This window comes from Coenobita brevimanus, chromosome 64 (genome assembly GCF_032717465.1).
Source record: "Coenobita brevimanus isolate Jiangsu-jjx chromosome 64, ASM3271746v2, whole genome shotgun sequence".
Lineage (NCBI taxonomy): Eukaryota > Metazoa > Arthropoda > Malacostraca > Decapoda > Coenobitidae > Coenobita > Coenobita brevimanus.
Genome location: NC_137017.1, coordinates 183,487 through 207,967, shown reverse-complemented (window position 1 = coordinate 207,967; position 24,481 = coordinate 183,487). Strand labels below are relative to the sequence as shown.

General features: G+C 44.0%; 1 protein-coding gene across 1 annotated transcript in view; it reads left to right on the top strand.

The window, feature by feature from the left end:
- Window positions 1-24,481, top strand: part of Cip4 (formin-binding protein 1-like Cip4) — a 174,020-nt gene that overhangs the window by 93,754 nt on the left and 55,785 nt on the right. The window contains exons 3-4 of the mRNA XM_080276113.1: window positions 17,214-17,264; window positions 21,697-21,844. Of these exons, the coding sequence (XP_080132239.1) occupies window positions 17,214-17,264; window positions 21,697-21,844 (199 nt within the window). The remainder of the gene's footprint in view (window positions 1-17,213; window positions 17,265-21,696; window positions 21,845-24,481) is intronic.

The window sequence follows — 24,481 nt, the reverse complement described above, 5'->3', positions numbered from 1 at the left end:
CCCCTTAACCCTTTACGTCCTTAACATCTCTTTAGCCCCTTCCTAACCGTATACACCCTTAATAACCCCACCCTTCCCTTCCCTTTAACCCCTTACCCTTGCCTCATAACCGTATACACCCTTAATAATCCCACCCATCCCTTCCCTTTAACCCCTTACCCTTTAACCTTTTACACTATTAATAATCCCTTAACTATTTACACCCCTGTTCATCCTGTTAACTATGCTTTCAACAACCATTTAACATTTTACACCCTTAACAACCCATTAACATCACATAAGCAGTATGCGCCCTAAGCCCTTCACCTGAGGACGCCTTTTTTGTAGTGAAGATACTATAAAGGCTGTATTTAACTCACCTGTTTCCAAAAATTCTCAAATTAGCAACATTGTAATTTATTTATGTTTAAGGAGGTTAATAGGATCTTTAAATAACCCTTCACTCGACATGTGACCTCCTAACTCATTACTCTTTGCTCTTAGAACCTCTCCCTTTCCCCCTTTACCATTTACATCCTCACGAGCTCATTACCGTAAATCCTCACCACCGGCCCCTTACGTATGATTCCCTCTCTTACATGAATTACACTGTGGAAAGCTACAACGTTTTTGGTTTTATCCTCGGAATATTCAGTTTCATGTCGTGGCTAAAATTCAGTTACTTAAACAAACACGTCACTGAATCAATACACCCTTTCCTCTTGCTTTTACCTCATTTCCCCTTCACTGCTTAACCCTCTGACTTCCACTGTCTCTCCCACTCACTCCTTAACTTTCAAACTTCCACCTCGATTCCTCTTACTCTTTAATTCGCCGACTCCCACTTTCTTTCCATTACTTCTTCTAAACGTGTATACCCTTCCCTGTAGACCCTACAGTAGATAACGATGATTATTTTACTTTTCCTAGCGTCAGAAGATTTTGATTTGCCCTGTATGACCTCTCGAACTTAAATTGTTATTCTCTCACCATTTAATCCTTTACCCCTCTCCCTCTGCGAGTTTTTCACCATTCTGTTCCCTTTTCCTTCCTTACCTTCTCCGTTTTCCTCCCTCTTTCCCCCTATTCTTTCCTCCCTCTTTCCCCCTCTCCTTTCGTCCCTCTTTCCTCGTCCATTTTTCCTATTTCCTCTTCCCCTCTTCCTCATCTCCTCCTTCCTGTTTCCCATTTTCCCCTTTATTCGTCCTTTTCCCATTCTCTCGTTTCCATCCCTCCGTCTTCCTCCTCCTTTGAGCATTATTCACCTCTCCTCTTCACCCTCCCCTTTTCCCTCATCCTCCGCTTCCCCTTTCCCCTCCCTCCACCTTCTGCGTCATTCGCCTTGAGCAGTTTTCATTTTTTATTTCTTTTACCCAGAATCTCTCAATTTAGTTAATTTTTTCCCCTACCTTGCCTTGGTCCCTGTTCCGTAGGGTTTATCACCTGTCATCTACACTTCTCTCTCTCTTTCAATCCGTCCTCTCTCTTCCTCTCTTTCCACTCCTTACGTTCTCTTATCTCCTCTTGTTTATTGTCCGTTCCCTTCCCACTGCTTCACTCCCTTGTATCCTCTCATCCCTTCTCTGTTCTCTTCTTTTTTCCTCTCTATTCTCTTCTCTCTCTCTCTCTCTCTCTCTCTCTCTCTCTCTCTCTCTCTCTCTCTCTCTCTCTCTCTCTCTCTCTCTCTTTCCTTTTTATTGTCCACTCTGGCCTTTCATATTCCCGCTCCTCCTTTGTTTCTCGGTCGCTTTCATTCGCATTCATGCCTTTGAAGTTCGCCCACCCACAATATTTTCCTTTCTTTTTGTTTATCTCTCCATTTATTCGTGGGAAATAGGGGTACATTGATAAGGTGATTTTGACCGTATTATGACTTAATCGTATCCAACCGGGTCAGGGAAGGGATGGTATGATTTTAGTGCTGTTTCGTGGCCGTGCATCATAGCTTGTGGACACCGTATCTCAGTAAGCAGACCATCTTTGTGTAACATTGTAGACATAGGTCAGTATTTTTTTTTTTTTTAATGCGAGGAAGAAGAAACCAAAGGCCATGAGCCCGCAGTAAAACAGTTCCCTCCTTACCCTTCGTTCTTCCCTCCTTTCCCTTCGTTCTTCCCTCCTTTCCTCTCTGGCTCTCAGTATATGATTTCTCCCCTCTTGTTTAGGTTATTTCCTCCTTTTCGTGTGTTCCCCCACATTCCCCCTATGATTTACCCCTCTTGTTTACCTCATTCCTGTGTGTGTTTCCGGCGATGTTCTCCTCTTGTTGACGTCATTTCCTTCTCCTTCATGTTTTCCCTCATTCCATTCTTCCCCTTCCTATAATCCTTTACCTATAAATTCAAAGTTTCTCCTTCCTCCCCCACCATCACTTCCCATCCTCATTCTTCCCTCGCCTTTCCTCTCTCTTTGCACTCCCTCTCCTTCCTCCTGTCATATACTTCCTCCCTTTTCATCTTTCTCACTCTTTCTTCCTCTTCGCTGTTCCTGCTTCCTCTCTCCCTTTTTGTCCCTTCCTCCTCCTTCTCTCCCTACTTTTTTTCTCCTCGTTCTTCCCTCACCCTCAGTCTTACTAATTCAGTGTTTTTTACGAACTCATTTACCTCCACCCTGCCATAAAAACACTACAGCCAGCAATAATTTTAGACCTTCCCGCTCCATATGCTTCAGTTTTACATCTTACGAATAATGTAGAGAGACTTTACATCTTCCGTTGGTTATGGAGAGGTTTTGCATCTTACAAATGTCATGGAGAGGCATTACGTCATGCGAATATTCTCACGAATATTATGGAGAGTCTTTACTGCTTACGGATATTAGGGTGAGGCTTTCAATCTTCCGAATATTATGGAGAGGATTTTCATTTTACGATAATATGGAGAGGCTTTAGGTCTTACGAATATCATAGGCAGGCTTTAAATCTTAGGAATATTTGGAGAGGATTTTCCTCTTCGAGGCTATTTTGGCGGTGAAAAAAGTAGTAGCTCTAGAACCGTACGGTATCTTTTGTTTTTATGCCTGTTACCCACACACATTTATTCAGCTTAAAGATCAGTGACTGATAGTGAAGGGGTTAGAAGGAAAACATTAATTATTTCATTCTGAGGATATGTTTTAATTTCTTTCTGTATCGCTGGAAAGTTAAATTAATTCAGCTTTGGAGGTAGCTTACCTCTTTGACGTGGGTTGGAAATAATATCTGCCATGCGTATTACGGTCCCGTTTGCGTTGTTTGTTTTATCTGCTTTTGCATAATCTGTATCTGGAAGTGTATTATGTTTTGTACGTTATAAATGCACTGTTTTCTCGTGTGCGTAGTAAGTGTCTCGCTTGTCGTGTGCGTTATTGGTCGTTGGGCGTAATATTATGGCGTGCTTGTACTGGCGTTTTTGTTTATTGCAGTGGTGGGTGTGTTATGGGTCTTTAATAGATGCCTCGCGTGATGAGGGAACGCGATTCTGTGTGTGTGTGTGTGTGTGTGTGTGTGTGTGTGTGTGTGTGTGTGTGTGTGTGTGTGTGTGTGTGAACCCGTTTAGGTCACCTCGCGGCGAGACAAACCACGATATCTCATTACTCTTCCCTATTATCAGCCTCTTAATGAGTCCACACATTCAATAGTCCCCCTCACTTCATTCACCTAGCAGGTCTCTTAACAGACCCCCCCATCTCCCCTCCCTCCTCCTTTTTTTTTTTTAAGTCTCCCACCGCCGGATCCTTTCACCAAGCCCTCCACTTCTCACCAACCCCTACCCATCTTTCCAAGCCTTCCTTCTATCAAATCCTTCCTCTTCCCAACTTGGCCCCATAGCAGCTCGACTCCCTCTCCAACCCATCCTTCACACCAGTTGTACCCGTTCACCATTCCCGACCCTCACCATTCTTGCCGACTTCCCAGCGTTTCCCTCTATCCTACTCGGCCCTCACCTCAGCTCTTCCAGAGCATGTCGACCTTCTCACTAGCTTTTCTTCTCACCAATTCTCCCCTTTCATCATTCTTGCCTCCTCACCACTCCTGCCCTCTCCTAGTCCTTCCATGCTATTTATTTGGTCCTCTCCTAAGCTCAGCTCCATAGCAACTCGGCCCCCTCTACCAGCAACCGCAGTCACGCCCAAGTTCGGTCAGCGTAGCGACACTTAAACCATACGCTGTTCGTTTTACACTCCCTTAGTATTCCTCACTTTTCCTTCTTTCAGATCCTTTCACTCTCCTTCCCCCCATGCCCAGCCCCTTTTTTTTTTTTTTTTTTTTTTTTTTCTCTCACCTGCATGTTTCCCTGTCGCACCTTACGCCTTCAGTTCCTTTCACCCCCCTTCCCTTCAGTACTCACTGCCTCTCTTCCTTCTCCCTCACCCTTCCCATTTTGCTGCACCTCCACACATTCTTCCACTTCTCCATAGCCGTCCACCATCTCCACTCCTTTACGTGCCTGCTTCTCATTCCTACCTCCCTACACTCTCTCCTACCTCCCTGCAGTTTTCATCACCTCTTCACCACCAACTCACCATCTCTTCTCCACCAGCACCATCACATATTCTCCTTCTTCACTATCTCCGCTTCATGTAGCCGTCTTCCACCTCTTCTCTGCCTTAATCATATTCGCCGCCACTACCTTTACATCTCAGTTCTTGCATCCTTCACCTCCTGTCTTCTCACCCCGTCTTCCTCTACCCTTACCACCATCACGCCACCTTCACCATCCCATCTCCACCCTCTCTTCATCTCCCCATAACCACATCTTGCGTCAACATCCCCTCACCTCCTCATCCTCCCCACCACCCCTCCACCTTCCCACAGTTCTCAGTCTTCCATTCCCACCCACCTCTCCCCTCACCTCCCCATCCTTACCCCTTCTCCCCCCCACCTCCCCATTCTCCCCACCATTTCGCCATCACCCCACAGACATTCCCAACCTCTCCTCCTATCCCACGTCTCCCCTCCATTTCCCTCTCCTTCTCCTGTTTTCCCCCTCCTCTCTCTCCTTCATTCCGCTCCCCTCCCCTCCCGATCCCCTCCCCTCCTGATCCCCTCCCCTCCTGATCCCCTCCCCACCCCTTCGAGCCGCGGCAAGAGTGGTCACCAATTTACCTTCCATATTAGGTCACGGTTACGTCTCGCGCGTTTATGTGTCAGTTTGGTGAGAAAGAGAGATGGCTGTGTTTGTTTTGGCCGGTGTGTGTGTGTGTGTGTGTGTGTGTGTGTGTGTGTGTGTGTGTGTGTGTGTGTGTGTGTGTGTGTGTGTCACTGACCTGAGGTGTTTTGTTTGGATGAAGTGTATGTTTGTTTAGTGTCTAGTGTCTGTCATTGCTTTGTGTGCGGGGTATGTTTGTATGTATGTATATTTTAGGTAAGTAATTTATGTATGCATGGACGCATGTATATATGTATGTATATATATATATATATATATATATATATATATATATATATATATATATATATATATATATATATATATATATATATATATATATATATATATATATGTATGTATGTATGTGTGTGCTTTTGTGAGTGCGTGTGTGTCACTGACCTGAAGTGTTTTGCTTGAATGAAATGTATGTTTGTTTAGTGTCGAGTGTCTGTCATTGCTTTATGTGTTTGTGAGTGTCTTTGTGTGTGTGTTTATTCTGTACGCGTGTGTCATTGTTCTGGCGCGCTTTGTTTGGAAGAAGTGGATGCGTTTGTTTTTAAGTCGTGTGTGTGTGTGTGTGTGTGATAATGGATATTGTTTTTCCGTTTATACTGCAGTTTATTTTATCGTTGAATTGGCTGGTGCCACATAACATCCCCTTACACTCGACTACGGTACGTTTCAACTCATTATTGCTATCTGCGACGATTTTTGAACTGGAAGGGTTGAATATAGCTTTCATTAATTCATTTAGTACGAAGGGGCTCTCCTAAGCTGAATAAGACGTCTGGGGGTAGCAAGAATACACTAAAACAGTAGACGTCAAAGAAGTGAAAGGCTAAACTGTTGCCGAGTCGAGGGGAGAGGAAAAAGTGAAAGTATGGCAGAAGGAATGGAAGGACAACGGTAAAGAGAACCATATGGTCCAGAGAGCCAGGTAAATATGGAGGGAACACACTGGAGAAGAAAAGTAAATGGGGTCACGGACGTAAAACTTATTAAATGATATAGAGGGAGAATTTCGAAGATTTGGAGGATGGATGAACGGAGATGTAACCCATTTTGGCTTGGCACGCGGATGATAGTTCTTTGTGTTAGCCATATTTATGCTTGTAGGTATTACCCACCACGTATAATAGTGGAAACATGTCAGGATAGCGATGAGGATACAGGGCGAACATTTTGAAGTATAGTTACTGAAACGATCACTTGGTTGCGTTTATGCTTGTTGTTTTAAGGAAGAAAAAATTGCCTAAATCCTAGGGAGATTTTTCAGTGGCGAGAAAAATTATCTAATGTTGGACAGAGTAAAATAGACAGTTTTTCCCTGGAGGTTTAAAGGTTGAAAAGACATTACCAAAAAACGTGAAGTAGTCTGGAGTATGAGGGCTTCTTTTGGCAAGGGAGACGTCGGGTGGTACGGGTCCCTGGTAAACACGACATAGGGGGAGGGAGACGGGAGGGGAGGGTTAGGGGGAGAGGGGAGGGGGAGGAGGAGGAGAGGGATGGAAACGGATGGGGAAGGGAGGGGGAGAGGAAAGACGGCAGTTGTGTTGGGGGTCATGGTGTCGTGGGAGGGGGCAGGAGAGGAGGAGTCACACCGCACACCACCACCACCACCACCACCACCGTCTTTCCTTTCACTCCTGGTGGATCCTTTTAGAATTTCTGTGATATAGGATTTCCACACCAAGAATACATATTCTTTCTTCAGTGTGATTTTCATTTTCATTTTTTTATACTCAGGTGATTTTTATTTTTTGTTACTTCTAGACGATGTTATTATTCCTAGCGGCAAACTGTTTTATCCATCTTAGATCTCCCTCGCAAGGAAGAGGGTAGAAACAATGATTTTACTAAAAGTGAACACCGAAAATTAAAACTGAACACCCTAGAACCCAGTAACGGAGTGGGAGTAGATAGTATATAACGGGTACATATAAAAAAGAAAAAGGAATGGCGTATGAGGTGAAGGTCAGTGTGTGAACAGAATGCACTGAGACTTATTGTTGGTAATAGCGTAGGAATGTGACGGCGTCAATGCCGACCACTTATTCTGTAGTCTCGTAGTTCTTAATGATACACGGAGATGAAGAGGGAGGGAAGGTGGGGGGGTGAGTGTAATCGGAACCTATCTTTCTGATTTCTTCCAGTCTCCTGTATTCTTGTAGCGGCCTCCATATTGACGACACCTTAGCGATTGATGGCATGTACATTTGAATTGGTCTTGTATGTTAGGTGGTTATGAAAAGAAAAATTGGATTGGCAGGTTATTTGTATCTTCGCGCAAAATAACACAAGAAGGTATGAATGTGCAATCAAGACATACACTGGCAGGCATGTAAGGGTGAGATGGTGGGAGTAACCAGTGCCTACAAGAATAGTCATAGATCACGTTAGTAGTGACAGGTGGCCATCTGATACATACTGTGATGTGGAGGGTGTGATATTATATGGCTTGGATATGTTAGCCTCGCCTGCAGAATTAAGGCGCTTGGTGAGAACATTAATAAATAAAAAAGTATCCCAATGGGGTGTTTCTAATCCCCTCAGTCTGACAGTTCTCCAAGCCGAATAAAACCGGCTGACGGCATTGAAAAGAAAAAAAAAAGTATAGCATAGATCATCGTGACTATGGATAGCTCCCATTCGTTTAGGCCTGCTGAGACGGCGACCCCAAAACACACTGGTGTGTAATGTCTTGACTCACACTGCCCTTCCCCTTACCACCACGTCATCTTACCCCAATCTCATGTTCCAACTCTCTCACTCTCTCCCATTCCACTCCTACTGTCCCCTATACACTTCCTACACCTTTTAAATAACCACACCACCCCACCTTACTGTACCTGCCATAGTTTGACCTACCCTATCTAAGTACACCCTGCCCTGTTCACCTCACATATAAATCCTCCTCCCATACCGTACCATGCCGTTCTTATTCCGACCCACCCTTACCCAGTCTTACCCAGTCCACTCAACACCCTTATTCTTTGTCTTACACCACTGTACCTCATCCCGCTCCAACCGCCTCACATAAATCCACGCCACTCTCATCTCCACCCCTCTCTTAACTGTTCCAGCTCATCCTGTCTAATTTCATTCCCCTCTTTCTAATTCATGTATCCCTACCTCATCTTGCCTCACCCACTCTCCTCTTTTAATCATCCATCCCTATCCGTACCATACTCTTCTACTCCGCTCTGCTGTACTCTTCTGTTGTATTGAACTGTAATCTACTCCTACACGGGTTACACTACCTTGTACTCTGTTATGCACTGCTCTACTGTACCCTAAAATCACTTCACTCCGCTCTACCCCGGTCCTTTTTATTATAATTCTTTTCCCAAGTACTGTGCGCCGCTCCATCCGCTTTTTGTTTTCTCCTTCATCCTGTCCTGCCACACTACATTCGTCCTCCTATCCCGTCCCAGCTCTCTCTCCTATTCCGCCCCAGCTCTCTCTCCTATTCCGCCCCCTTCATTCTACCCTAACCCGCCCACCCCCACAAAAACTCCCTCACCAGATCTACGATGTCTGTAAATGCCACTCTTTTTCCTCATCCCTCGCCCATAGTCCTTCTAAGGCTTGCGAGTTTTTTTTTTCATCATATTTTTTACTCCTTCCTCGTCACTGGATAGCGGTCAGAGAGGAATTTTTTTCTTGAGGAGAGAGAGTGAAAGTTTGGGGGAATTGAGTCAGAGGGTGGAAGGACGGACGTTGTGTGTGTGTGTGTAAGAGAGAGAGAGAGAGAGAGAGAGAGAGAGAGAGAGAGAGAGAGAGAGAGAGAAAACATAGCTGCATGTGGCCGTTTTGGCGTGTACATCCATGTGTGTGTGTGTGTGTGTGTGTGTGTGTGTGTGATTTTCCTGTTAAGAGTGAAGTGAATAAGTGAGTGTGTGAGGTAGTCAGGGTTTTGGTGTTGTGGTGGTGGTGGGCAAGTTGAGTCAGTGAGGTGACATGAACCCTGCCTTTCCTGCCCTCACCTTGACCCATTGTACCTTCACCACCACCACCACCACCACCACGACCACCACCCTCACCCTCATCACTAGCTGTGTTCTGATCATTTACAGTAGCATTACCACTACGAGTCATCCTCTTCACCATTCACTATCACTGTTCACTATCATAACACTATCAGCACCATCACTACCATTCTTCACTGCCACCACTATCATACCATTATAAACCTTGCCGCCAACAGCGTCTTCACCACCATCACTCCCACCATCACCACGACTTCGACCCTCACCAGTCATTACGTCAATCAACATCACTACCATCACCACCCAGCCTGACCACCCCCACATTACACCACACTCATTATCAAACCTTGGGGTGGAGAATTTAGGCTGTACATTTAGCTTTCGTACAATTGACCCCATTCAGTACGATGATGTATTTTTATGAACTTACGATGGCGCCGTTTCCATTTTTATTTTTTGCTGCTACTGGGTGATTTTATTCAGTTAAGGAATGTCCTCTCATACTGATGGGGTTAAGAAAGGCTACATTTAACCCCGCCAGTTTGGAAAGGTCTCTCTCCCTAAACGTATAAAAAATCGTCTGAGTATTATGAACAGAACGAAAACATCATCGGGCAAGGGGTTAAGTTAATGTTATCTACTATACTTTTTTTACTCTGACGACCTAAAATTGTCATATTTCCATCTTCAGTGCTGAGCAGTAACAGTACCTTGCTAGTCACGAAGACGTACCATGGGAAGGATGTAGATCCGCAGCATTTTCTCTTATACATTACTGAGCGTCGTGAAATTAGGCTTCATAAAGGACGAAATTTTGAGCCAAGCTAAAGTGCAAGAACTATACCAGATAAATTCCTTCAGCTTGTAATGAAAGGATTAGGGACAGTCACCAGCAATATACAGTATTTCACCAGTCAGTATTTTGTTTTTATCTGTATTGTGGCCACTTCATGATTTTATTCAACATGGTGGTGAAGTTGCGATTATGGTATTAATACTCTCTATGTAGCCTAATGTTATGGGTAATGTAATTTCTCTCTCTCTCTCTCTCTCTCTCTCTCTCTCTCTCTCTCTCTCTCTCGTGCGTGCGTGCGTGCGTCGTGAGTGTGTGCGTGCGTGCGTGAGTGTGTGCGTGCGTGCGTGAGTGCGTGCGTGCGTGCGTGCGTGCGTGCGTGCGCGCGTGTGCGTGCGTGCGTGCGTGTGTGTGTGTGTGTGTGTGTGTGTGTGTGTGTGTGTGTGTGAATCAGTCGGTCCATTATCCCTTCTTATTTCACACACACACACACACACACACACACACACACACACACACACACACACACACACACACACACACACACACACACACACACACACACAAATACCCAATATATATAGTGTACCGGACTACCGGTACTTTGTAATATCCTTTCCCTTCCCCTTCCGGTCTGAGGTGGAGTCTGTGGGGAAATCATGGTGATGGGAGGGGAATGGGGGTGTGATGCTTATTTGGGAGGTGTCGAGGGAACCTGAGAGCCGAACTGGAGGGGGTGGTTGAGGGGACGGGTGCGTGAAGGTTGATGAAACTGGGGTAGCCTTTCCTTTTAATTACTTGAAAACACTTTACCCATATTTTCAAGTATATAGTTCTGTAAGTACTGAGGTATTCTGATTTTCCTACGCAAGGGAGTTTATTGACTTGTTCTTTTTCTGTTGTGAAGGAATTTATCTCACGGTGCACATTGTTTTCTGGCTGATTTCCGATTATTTTGTGCAGCTGAGAGAAATTTACAGGCTAAAGATTTAAGCTAGGTACAGAAATTCTAGAGGGGGTCGAGAGAAAAAATAGCTGACGTATTTCTTGTTTGTATTAGGAAGCTTAAAAGAGTGGAGTGGTGAACGGGATTAAATCGTTCTTGCTGCTGTCTTCACATCTTCAGCACAAGTATCATCGTAGGTTCTGTGACACTGTAAGAGGTGATGGAACGGTGCCTTCAATTTCCTATACTTCATGTTCCGAGAGAGATAAAAGAACCTCGCTCTGAATCTCCCACCTCACGTGATACTGGGAAGCAAGGTTAGAAGAATGATGGGTGATGTACGGAAGTTGCTGAAATACGGAACGTTAAACAAGTCATTGTGTAATAATATTTCACCACGCCACGCACACAACCATAGTAAACATACTTTTCACACTGCCGCACCCCATACGCTCCCCACCGTCATACCCCCATTGCCACACCTCTTCTAACATCGCCACCACGCATCTCGCACTGCCACACTTCTCAGTGCCACAGTTCACATTACTGCACCACATACTGCCACACCACACAATAACTACTACACGATACTGCTACACCCAACAGTCACAACTTACACTAACCTACCGCACTTCCTGTCGTTTTCTACAGAAGGACTTTTATAACATCTAATAATGCACTAGGATAGACACAGGACACAAGAGGAAGAGGAAGAAAAAATTGTACTGAACCAGGAGGTGTATGTGGAGGGGGGAGGGGCTGTTACTGGGAAGGTGTAGGCAAGCGTTGTGTGAGAGGGTTCCCTTGAGGGGGGGCACTGTTGCGTTCATCCCCCAGGGCTGGATTGAGAACACTATTGTGGCTTGCGTACAAGTATAACACACACACACACACACACACACACACACACACACACACACACACACACACACACACACACACACACACACACACACACACACACACACACACACACACACACACACACACACACACCTTATTAAATCGCCTATCCTAAAGCTCCGTACTGTATATCCTATTGCCTGATATGATCGTAAATTGAATTGTTTTTTTTATGCACGCGAACATCATATCTCAGTAGTTATTAAATCTGACGTGATCAACATGTTTTTGTTTTCTTTTTTGTTTCCTTTTTCTTTCCGTAGTTATTTTGTTAATGTAGTAAATGGAGGGTCGAATGGGATTATGTAATTATATGAGAGTCATCACAATTAAGCCACCGCGCTCCCCTCCAATTTGCGGTCATTAGATAGTGTTTAACCTCGGATTGCTGCGATTTCCCATGGCTGAAGAAAATCGTCTAGTGCTGGTCAGAATGTTAGAGAAAAGTTTTGTGAGTAGAAGGCAGCGCAGAGCTACCTTAAATACTTTTGAAACACACTGACTCGTAGGATTTCCCTCAGCTGAACAAAATCGTCACGTTTTAATCCCTTCTACCATGGCATTGTTCATTTTATTCTTGTAAACTTGAGGCGATATTGTGCAGGTTAAGGGAGATTTTCCTAAATGTACGGATTGTATATAGATTTCATTTGACGATTTCACCACAGTTGATTTCCCCGTAAGCAGAATAACCGTCTGGAGGTAGCAAGAATAAAGCTTTAAATTACGCCGTCAGATTGAAGGAGTTTGCTCACTGATTGCTAGAATTTCCCTCTGCTAAACCATAATCGTCTGGTTTAATCTGAATGAAATACCCGAAGTGCGTTCATATAACATCGTTTGTGATTCACACCGAAAGGTATGAGCCCTTTTACAGTGATAAGATTCATCATAACTTCCTGTCTTCCTTTGATTGTTTGAATAGCGATATTGTAGTGGCCTTGTTGAGTTGCAGTAGTGAAGGTTTAACGGTGTGTGTGTGTGTGTGTGTGTGTGTGTGTGTGTGTTGAACTAATATAATGGAGAGAGGTTCATACATGTTTTGGTGATGCTGTGGAGATTGTGAAAGCGTGTCGTAAAGTGGTGGTGTTGCGGTGCTGTAGAGGTAGGATACCGGGTGTAGGGGGGTTGGGGAGGGGGACGACGGTGGGATAAGAGTGTGGGGAGGGAGGGGGAAGGGGCTGAGGGAAAAAGATGTGGGACGGGGGGCTTAGAGGGGTGGAGAAACGCTGTCGGCCAGTGGTGACTTTCGTGGTTACTTGATGTCTTCCTTGGCCTTCATACACACACACACACACACACACACACACACACACACACACACACACACACACACACACACACACACACACACACACACACACACACACACACACACACACACACACACACACACACACACACACACACACACACACACACACACACACACACACACACACACACACACACACACACACACACACACACACACACACACACACACACACACACACACACACACACACACACACACACACACACGAACGTTACTAGCACATTTTAGTAGCACTGTTACCACAAGTCTTTGCACTATAATTGACGTAACTCCCACCACCTCTGCCATTACTCTGACCTCCATAATTGTCACCGTTACTACCACCACGAGCCTGTGAATTATCGCGTTACTTCAACCTTTGTCACAGTTTGGGCCACATTTATTCACTGTATCACGCTCCTTCTGCCATTTTACTGTCAGCGATCAATACAACCACTGCTACTACCATCCTTGTAGGTAACAGTCACGCCCCGCTTATGGTCTTAATACATTTTACGTAGTTATAATGTATCGATCAGCCTTATCGCTAATATAGGCGTCAGTACCATCATCACTACCACTACTGCCGCAACTACAGCTACCACTGCCCTTTCGCTCCACCACATTAACTGCAGTTCCAGTCGCTTCCACCGTCACAACAATTTCCAGTGTCCCAGATCACCTCCACCACCACAGTCAAGTACCACAATCCCAGTAACTGCAACAACCACCCCAACTACCACATCTACTTACACAGCTACCTTAAGCACAGCCACAACATCTACAGTTTTTCCAGTCACCTCCACCACGACAGTACCAGTAACTTCCATATCTACCACAATAACGCCCACAATAACTACACCTGCTACTCTGCACCAGCACATATACGTTCATTCCAACCCCAGCCACCACATCTTCTGCCGTTCCAGTCACCTCAACTACCTCAAGAAATTCCCTCGGCCACTTAGGTCTGAACGCACTACAGTCAGACACTACATTCCCACAAACTCTCTCGGCCACAGCTACCACAACCACTACAACTACGACAACTGCTACACAACCACCACAACTACTGCACAACTACCATAGCACTACACAACTACTACACAAATACCACAGCTGCTACACAACCACAACAACTGCCACAGCCACTAAATAACCACTACAGTTACCAATCCTGACTACCACGGCCATTACCACTGCCCCAGACAAGCTACCAAAACCACATTACCACAGCCACTACAGCTACCACTACCAAACTGCCATTACCAGACTACCACAGCTTTGGTAGGCCAGATACCGGTGTGTAGGTTCAGGTAGGTAGGTTTGGGTAGGTACTGTAGAGTTGTGTATCTGTAGAGAGTTTGGTTATTTGACCTTTATTGTTTTTGTTTTTTGTTTTTCTTACTACGGCTAGATGGTGATATTTAGTTCAGTGTAGTACATTATCTTTGGCAGAGGAACTCTTCGAAACAAGCTCCATAAATATCTCCGGTACATTAACTTTTATTATTATTATTATTATTATTACTATTATTATTATTATTATTATTATTATTTCAGTTACAACAGTTTCAGTCGCCTCAACTCCGTCTCTTGGATAGGTCTACCGTATCTGATGCTGAATAAAACAGTGTTGGAGAAACAAGAAGTTTTGCAAAGACGTCAGTGTACTAAAGGATTGACGTAAATTACTCCTGAGCCTTTAATTATCATCTGACAGGTCTCCCCCTACTGATTTAAATTGTCCAAAGGTAGAATGACAAAAATAATTACACTAAAGGAGTTAAAGGGATACTGTTCATAGTGAAGAAATTTAGCAGATAGTGAAACAGAAACGCAGGGAGTGAATCAAACAGGCAAGCAAGCAAAGAAACTCACAGGTAAATTCGTAGGCAAATAAAAAAAAAGAAAATAGTACTGCGTGTGTGCAGTAGGCTACACGAGACACAATAGTTGGCTCAAACGAGGAAGTAAGTTTTTATTGGTTGTTCCGATAACGGACGTGCGGGGAGGGGAAGGTAGATGGGGAATGAGAGAGAGAGAGAGAGAGAGAGAGAGAGAGAGAGAGAGAAATACATAGGAAGGGGTGGGGTAAAGGGAGGGGTGAGGAGGAAGGAAAAGGGTGTAAAGTTGCTGGGGGAAGGGAGGAGAAACCTATTCCCTTCCAGGAAGTGTGGGAGAGGGGGAGGGGAGAAGATGGAGGAAGATAGATGAAAGGAGGAAGAATGTATCGGGACCTTGATAAAAAGTAGGTGACATTCTTGGCGTAGGCAGAGAGAGAGAGAGAGAGAGAGTATTAAAGCGAGAATGTGTCGTGAAGGTGGTAGAAAGTAAGAGTGACATTCTTGTTCTAGACTGAGGGAAGGGGGAGGAGGAGGAAGGATAGAGAGAAGGGAGAATTATTGAGGAGAGAGACGAACGTTATGAGTAAGGAGGAAGAATGTCTGACAACCCTGATAGAGTGACATTCATGGGCTTGGCCTAGGGGGAGGAAAATAAGATGGGAGAGAAGTGAAGAGAGGATAAAACATGAGCAAAGAACAGAGCGCAACAGAGGAGGGGAGATGAATGAAGATGGAATAAGAGAAACTGAAAGAACTGAGGTGAAAGAGAAGAGAAAAAAGGGAGAGGAGGTGAAATGAAAGAAATTGAGATCGGAGGGAAAAGAAAGGACCAGAGAGAAGGGAAGAGAAAGAAGAGAAGAGAAGAGACTAGAATTTAAGAGCCTTGTAGGGAGGACTGAGGCAGGCATGGTAAGAGATGCACCACCGGATGTGAAACTTGATAAGAAGGTGTTTTTAGGATAGCCATGACCCCCGCCCCCTCTCTACCTCCCGCTCCTACTACTGCTGCTACTCCTGTTACTCCTACTGCAGCATCTGCTTGTATATGCTGCTTCCTCTGCTCCCCCCCCCCTCTACACTCCACCTCTCCTAGTCTCCTCGTCTCCCATCTTTCCCCCCCCCCCCCCACTCTCCTTCATCCCATATTCTCCTCCTCCTCCTTTCACCCCACTCTCCTCCATCCCATACTCTCCTCCTTCGTCTTTCCCCCACTCTTCTTCACCCCAAACTCTCTTTCCCCTCCCTCTTTGTTACTTTCTCCACTCTCCTCCTGCCCCCACTCTCCCCTCCCCCTTCACTCACAGGCAGGCACACTCAACTTTTGCAGTGCCTCCACTCTTGTACACTTATATGTTGAACAGCTGAGAATAAAACTGTTTGCCGGGTACATGCAAAGGTTTTACTGCCTGTTTAAATGCACCCAGATATACAGTTGGCAGTATCCATCAGAAGATTGCAGAATTAAACGGCCACAATAAAAAGAAAAAAAAAAAATGCCGGTATCTAAACTACAGCACTGTGTTCTCTGTTCTTATCATAAAAGTCCCTAACAGTACCCAGTGGCAATCTTTTAGATATACGACATCTAGATATGGCCCCATAGGGGTTTAAATCTGAGGGCTGGTTGGGGTTTATTGCATACATAATGCCATTCAGGGGATGACAACCAGTCACCCTCATTGTAAATGCCGGAACTGCATTGCCTAACTTTGGGTAAGCACACTCCTAAAGGATAATAAAAGATTGGATGAGAGAAAGATAGATAGGCCTGAGGCCACTATTACGGTCTTTAACATCAAGCCGTATCAACAGATAGAGGATTAAAATTAAAAATAAGTAGAAAGCACTCAGAGAGTGCATACCTCTGCCAATGTCACTGCCATTAAAAAGGATCTGGCCACCCCCCCCAAATAATCAGTACTTTCTTGGCCCATTGCCCACCCTTCCACAGAATTTCATTGAAATTCATTAAGAACTTTTTGAGATACTGTGCGGGATACTCTGGATCCGGATCCAGATCTGCCCCAAACTTAAATCACTTCTTCCTTTACCCATGGCCAACCCTTCCACAAAATTTCATTGAAATTCATTGAGAACTTCTGGAGATATTATTTAGACAAACAAACAGACAGACAAACATAGGTGAATATATAGCCTCCTCCAACTAAGTTGGTGGAGGTAATTAAGAGGTCAGTTGGAGAATTTTTCATGATATAACATAATAGGTAAGATCCAGCTAAGACTATTTCCCACAGATTCTGTGTATTTCTGAATGTGAACTTTAAAGATAATCATGTGCCTGTTTTTAACACTTTCTTTTATTGCAGGAGACTCGTCAAATCCTACCTTCCCAAAAAAAAGGAATGTGACGACTTACAGTAAGTGATGTTGCCTTTTTTTTTTTTTTTTTAGACATTAGTGCTCTTTTCTTGAAGGGAATTATGTTTTTCCAGTTACAGTATAGTTCAAACTTCCCACATCCTTGTAAGAACTTTATTATTTTTCTGTAGTGAGATGAACACAGCTGCGGCTGAACAGAGGACTGTTGACAGAAGTGTTAAAAGCACAGAAAAGAACAATCTCCTGAGAGTTACTGATTGAGCGTGTGGATGGACAAGGATTCCCCCAAGACATAAAGTAACTTGGTGGTGGGATGAGGGTGTAGAACCTGCAGTTAAAGAAAAAAGGAGGCTTTTCCAGAAATGGAAGAGGGATGGCAACAAAGAGGAACATTTGGCTGCCAAGCATGGGGCTAGAAAGGAGGTATACAGGGAAAAATCTGAGTTTTAGAGACTTTTACTGGATAACCTAAATAGTGTTGAAACAAAGAATATGATATTTAAGGTGGCAAATCAGAGGAAGATGGAAAACAGGGATATCATAGGTGAGCAGTGTGTGAAGAATGATGAAGGAAAGGTAGTGGTGAACAGTGAGGATAATAAAGACACCTGGTGAGAGAATTATAACCAGTAGTTGAATGAGGAGTTTGACTGGAACAGAGAAGGTTTGGAGTCAGCAAATCCAATGTTTGTCCCTTGGTGTGTTATTGCTGCTGCTAGTGTGAGCAGGGCAATAGACAGGATGCAGGTGGGGAAGGCATCAGGTGTGTCAGGGCTGACTGCTGAAATGCTGAAGGCCACAGGAGATAGCCTGTAGGAATGAGGTTAGTTACTGATTTGATAAATACGATTAAATATGAGTGTGTTGTCCCAGGTGATTGGTTGAAAAGTGTGATTGTAAATGTGTACAAGGGGAAGGGTGATGCCCTGGAAAGAGGAAATTATAGAGGCGTAAAATCTTTGGGCCAGATAATAAAGGCAATGGAGAGAGTTCTAGATGGTATGATTAACGAAGAAGTGAGTATTGAAGTGAGTATTGATTGGATGCTGTTTGGATTTATGCCAGGCAAAGGGACCACTGATGCCACATTCATTGTTCGACTACTTCAGGAAGAATATACTTGTATAGGAAAGAAGAGAGATCTGTACTTTGTTTTTTTATTTGGAGAAGGTCTTTGACAGAGTCTCTAGGGAGGTGGAGAAATGGGCAATGAGAAAGCATGGGATCAAGGAGTGGCTGGTTAGAGTGGTTATGTCTATGTACAGTACAAGTATATGGGTGTTGCACCCAGGTGAGAAAATTAGAAATTTGTGTGTTGAGTTTTCCATGAATGTTGGTGTGCATCAGGGATCAGTCTTCAGCACTTTGTTGTTTATCACGGTGCTGAAAGCTTTCTCACGTAACATCGGAAATGGACTACTGGGGGAGATGTATGTTGATGATTTGGTGTCAATTGTGGAGAATGAAAGGGAGGTGGAGGAAAGATTTAAGAAGTGGAGAGATGGTATGGGGCACAGTGACTTCAGATAAAACAGAGGTGATGGTATCAAGGATTGGTGATAGTACTGTCAGAGATGAGGAAGGTGGCCATGTGTGGTTTGCAACAAGGGCATGGGAAGTAATTCCATACTGTGCAGTGTTTGTGGTAAGTGGGTGCATAAGAGATGTACGGTAGTGGTAATAAGAGGTTGACTGCAAGATAATGCTGATATTATGTGTGTGGTGTGTTGGGGATAGCACGTGGAGATTGTAAGGCATGAAAGTATTGATCTTGCTGGTGAGTTTCTCGAATGTGTGGAAGAGTTTTGTTACTTGGGAAACATGTTATGTACTGGAGATGGGGCTGGAGCTAGCTTTGTGGCTAGAGTGAGGAGTGGTTGGAAGAAGTTCAGGGAGCTGTTTGCCTCTCCTGACAATGAGAGGGCTCTCTCTCCGCGCTAAGAGATCTTTGTATGCATCATGTGTTAGGAGTGTAATGCCATATTGTACTGAGACCTGGCCAGTAAAGGACGAGGATATTTGCAGGATTAAACATATAGAAAATTACAGTGATTAGGTGGATGTGTAGTGCATCCTTGAATGCTAGGCCTTGGGGGCTAGGTTTACGATGGAAGAGTTAAGAGGAAGGATGGGACTGGAGTGTATTGGTGTTGTGATGAGGAGAGGTAGATCAAGATCGTTTGGGCATGTTCCACAAACAAATCGCCTCCATGTTGCTGTGTCCCCCGCCATTTCACTGCCCTGCTTCCAGCTCACACTCCCCTCTCTCATATACCTCTCCACTCCATCCCTCCATCTCATCCTTGGCCTCCCCCTCCCTCTCCCCCCATCCACCTCACTCACATACACTCTCCTCATCAGTCTCTCACTCTCCATTCTCTCCTTATGGCCAAACCACCTTAGTGTGTTTCTCCTAACACTTCCTATCACATCCACATCTACACCACAATGCTCCTTCACATCCTCATTTGACAGTATGTCTCTCCATGTGACTCCGACTCCACATTCTCCTCTCAAATAACTCATTTCCACTGCTATCACTCTTGACTTCTGTCCCTCCAACAAGGTCCATGCTTAGCTTCCTTATGTTAATGTTGGTATCACAATACTGTCATGTAGTAGCTTTCACTTCCATGCTCACTTCCCTGTTTCTTATCATTGCTTTCAAGGAACCGGAACCAGCAACCCTGCTGCACCTTTTCAAGCATTTCACCCTCTAAACTTCCATCCTTACTCATCACACTACCCAAGTACTTAAACGCACTCACATTCTCCATTTCCTCCCCATCCAGTCTCACTGTACATTCACTGACTTCACTTCTCTCAAAGACCATCACTTTACTCTTCCCTACATTCACCCTTAGATTCCGTTTCTTACTCTCTGGGGGAGGCGGTGGCTGAATCGGTAGAGAGGCAGCCTGCAGTCCTGATGGACCCAGGTTCAAATCCCGGCTGGGGCAAGGAACAGTTCAAGGATTTGAATTTCATAAAAGCAGACTTTCCTGATCTACCAGATGACCTGCCGACATGTCATAAAAGTACCCCCACAAATACCAATACACCAGTCCTGTATGAGACAGCCCTAGCATGTATTCATTATGGACGGTGGGTGTTAGCGCCGAAGTGGTGACATGTAGAGAGGTGTATGGTATGTAGGAGGACTACTGGGCCTTGAGAGCAGGCTGTGAAGCCTATGCCCAGACTTGGACACATAAAAAAATTTAAAAAAAAATTTAAAAAAATACTCCACCAGGTCTTTTAGCTCCCCTTTGTCTTCACATAACAACATAGTATCATCTGCAAACAACAGTACAGGGAGTTACCAAACACACATTTTCCTTTGTGCATAAAGTGCTGTTATACTTTCTGTTCATCATCTGTCTGTCTTTCTGTCATCAAATTATTTATCACCTCATCAGGAGGACAGGAGTCTGATGTTAGACATCTTAGTCCATATACTGTACCGTATTTAAGATGAGAGTGACCAGTTACACACTTTTAGTTGGTACAGTGTTTGCAGTACACCCCAAGCATCACATGGATGTAAACCCATTTGGACCACATCTGGTTAAAGTGCCATAACCCACAAGATCACTAGGCACGATCTAATGCAATGGTTGCCATCCCGTGTAATAACTGGTTTCCTGGGCTACAGGAAACCATTTGCTGTAGTTTGTCACTCAATATAGAGTCACCTGAAGGTAGTATTACATGTTGAGTGGAAGGTGGATGCCCCCATCTACTGTATATACATGTAACTGTCATCGTAGTTCTGTACTCTTTAAAAAGTATGTTAAAATTTCTCTTCAATGTGCCTGGTGATTTTGTAGTTAAAGTGCCCCAGCTGGAATGATGGCCTTGCACAGGTAAGTCCCAAAGAGATGACTGCAGGCTTTTCAGTCTTGTGATGCCACCAAGAGGAGTATTCTGCTCATTAACCCTTAAATGTATAGTACTGGATTATGATAACTGATGAGGAGTCGTCACTTAGTGGCACTCAGCACTCTGGGTTGACAGCTGCAGCCAACCCTCCCCATATTTCCCTGCACCTTGCCATGGGGAAGGACTCTGGTCAAGTGCTGTCTACCACACAGGGGCACTGGTTCGTTGTATGGTGTAAGTACTGTACTGTACCTGTAGAATGTCCCCACACAAGCAGCTGTTTACTTGTGGTCAACAGCTCTGCCTGGAACATCAGATTGCGGTTAAGCAACAACAGTAACAACAAATGGTAGCCTAGTCTTGTGCCTCTACACCTCTGTGATGGCAAAATGGGAATGGCTATTAACAGTACCAATTTTACTTGCCATCATTACATCTTTTTCTGTACCTTAATTCATCAGGACTGGAAAATATTTTAAGAACAGTACTGTAGGTTACTATGAGCTTTATATAAAGCAATACTGTGTTGTACAATACTGAAATGTATTTCAGTTTTGCAGAAGGACTAAACAGTACTTGACATTGCAGGTTCAGCAGCGTGAAGGCGTTTCGTGATGCTGTGAGTGAGACAGCGGATCTGGCGGGTCAGCATGAGGTTATTTCAGAAACACTAACTTCAGTGGTCCTCGGAGAGATTGCTACTTTAGTCAAAGAGTTCAAAGAAGACAGAAAAAAGGCATGTTTTCCCATACTGAAGGCTATCTGTGTTATATAATTTTTGTGAAGTAAAACATATATTCTTGCAGAGTATCAGAATGCAGCATATTGTGTCAAAGGGCTGTACAGTACAATATACATTCAAACTGTGGTGATGAAACATGTGGTAATGTCATACTGTGTACTGTACTCACTTGATAATTATCTGAAGCAGTTTTGTATTTATCTTCTAAACCTATTTGACACAGCAGTTATGAACTTGTACCTTTGAAAAATGTGCCTTAGGGTTTTGTATTGTAGAGCTATTATTTAATCCCTTGAATTATACAGTGTATTTTATCGGTTCATTTTTACAATTTCTGGTCAGTTTCATTGAACTTAAGAAAGGCCTCACTTATGGAAGGATTTAATGAAGGAGAAGGACTTTGAGGTGACTGCCTGCATTGTACTGGAAGATTGTCTAGGAAAGTGTATGTGGGTGAAGTGGAAGGGAAGAGGGGGATGGAAGAGCCTGAGGATGAGATGGAGGGGTGGGGTGAAGGTATATACAGTATGACTGAGTGGGATGTGAGTTGGAGAGAGGTCATCCTAATGGCAGAGGACAGGTTGACTGGATCCAGTTCATTTGTAGCCACCTCTTCTGGGATTAAGATGCCTGGGCATAGATATAGATAGCTAGCCCCTCCAGTTCAAAGTCATCCCAAAGCTGAATGAAGTTGTCAGGTAGTGCAGTAGCAAGAAAAGACTTTGGTTGAAAGGGCTAAAATCTTATGTAGTGGCATAGAGCATTGTCAGTGCTACATACAAAGTCAACTACAAGCATAAACTGCTGAACAGTGTGACACAACATAGCCACTTTTGATATTTCCATGTGTTGAGTGTCTTCCATTGTTGCCATACTTAGCTGTATCAAGTTATGCATTTTAGAAACTTTCTGGCCTTTTGCTCTAGATAACTGTATTTGACATCTTCACTAGAAGTGGATAAAATGTTTTAATGTCATTTGTAGGACTCATGTTCTCAGTAAAGTCTTGGTCTGATGTGATAAATATAAACTAATGACCAAGATAATTGTTTAGTAATTTCAGTACAGTTCTAGCTTAGTAAGTGTGTTTGAACGCTAAAAATCTGCCCTTTTTAACCTCAAATTTGATTACATCTTTTTAGTTTGTTCTTGACATCTCTAGACAGTTGTATTCAGAATAGAGAGTTTTCCTACTGATGGGGTTAGCTTTAGCCTCTTGTCTGCCACAAATCCCTCTTTGGGAGAATAAATGTCAGAAGATTAAGAAGTTTAAAGTAAGAAAATGTCATTAGATTGAAAGGACTAAGGGATATAAATGTGAGACTGGGTGGAGTAAAGTATTGTAGATTGAGAAGTATTACAGTCTTCATCTCTGTGCATACACACATTTGTCATCTGTATTATATATCAAACGTGGTAGATAGGGCACTCACCATCCACTCACTTGATGTAATCCTGCTCTCGGGTGTCTGCCCTTTCCTCTCCCCCATCCTTCTTTCCTTCCATCCTCTTCTGTCTTTCTTCACTTCAGTCTTTCCTCTTCCTTCTGCCTGTGGGTGACTCTACACTGAGTGACAAGCCAAATGGTTTCCTGTACACCAGGAAACCATTTACTATGCTGGGTGGAAACCATTTACTATACTGGGTGGTAACCATATACAGTTGGCCCTCCACATTCTTAGGGGTTAGGGGACACAGACCTCTGCGAATGTGGAATTTCTACAAATGTTTGGTGCTCCCCCCTTTAAATGCCTCTACATCCGCAAATCGTCCCCTGTGAGCAAGTGTGCACATACTGTACCTAATAAACCATATTTGGGACCTGACAGCAGTATAAAATATCACAAATAGTAACAGACCAACTGTATAAAAAAGTGAGAGCACAATTATTGGGGACAATAATGAAATTACAGAGAGTTCGGCTTGGCAGCGTAGGAGCAGCAGAATGACCGCGACACACTTGCTGCCTTCCCCACCATCATCCTGCTATTTCCTCACTCACAGTAGCAGCATTATTCATAGGCCAAGGGTCAAACACTGGATCTGCTGGCTCAAACCTTCCCTGTCCCAAACTCCCCATTCAAGAACCGGCTATAATGCTCTCTTCATGCATCTTTAATATCCTCACTGTTCACCACTACCCTTCCTTCATCATTCTTCACACGCTGCTCACCTATAATATCCCGATTATCCCTCTCCATCTGATTTGCCACCTTAAATGTCATATTTTTCCTTTCCCCATGATTTAGGTTATCAAGTAAAGTCTCTGTGACTGACTTCGCCCTGTATACCTCTCTTCTAGCCCTATGCTTGGCAGTCAAGTATTCCTCCTTGCTACCACCCTTCTTCCATTCCAGGAAAAACCTTCTTTTCTTCTTAACTGCAGCTTCTACACCCTCATCCCACCACCAGGTTACTTTATATTTTGATGGTCCTCTTGTCCAACTGCATGTTACCTTAGTAACTGTCAAGAGATTGTTCTTGAGGGCTCTGTACTGTTCATTAATGCCTCTGTCTGCAGCTCCCTGTTCAGCCACCACTCTCCTCATCTCGCTGTAGAAGGCATCCCTTACTACTGTACTTGGTTTTTCAGCTTCCATATTTTCCTCCTAGGTACATAAGTCCTCTTTT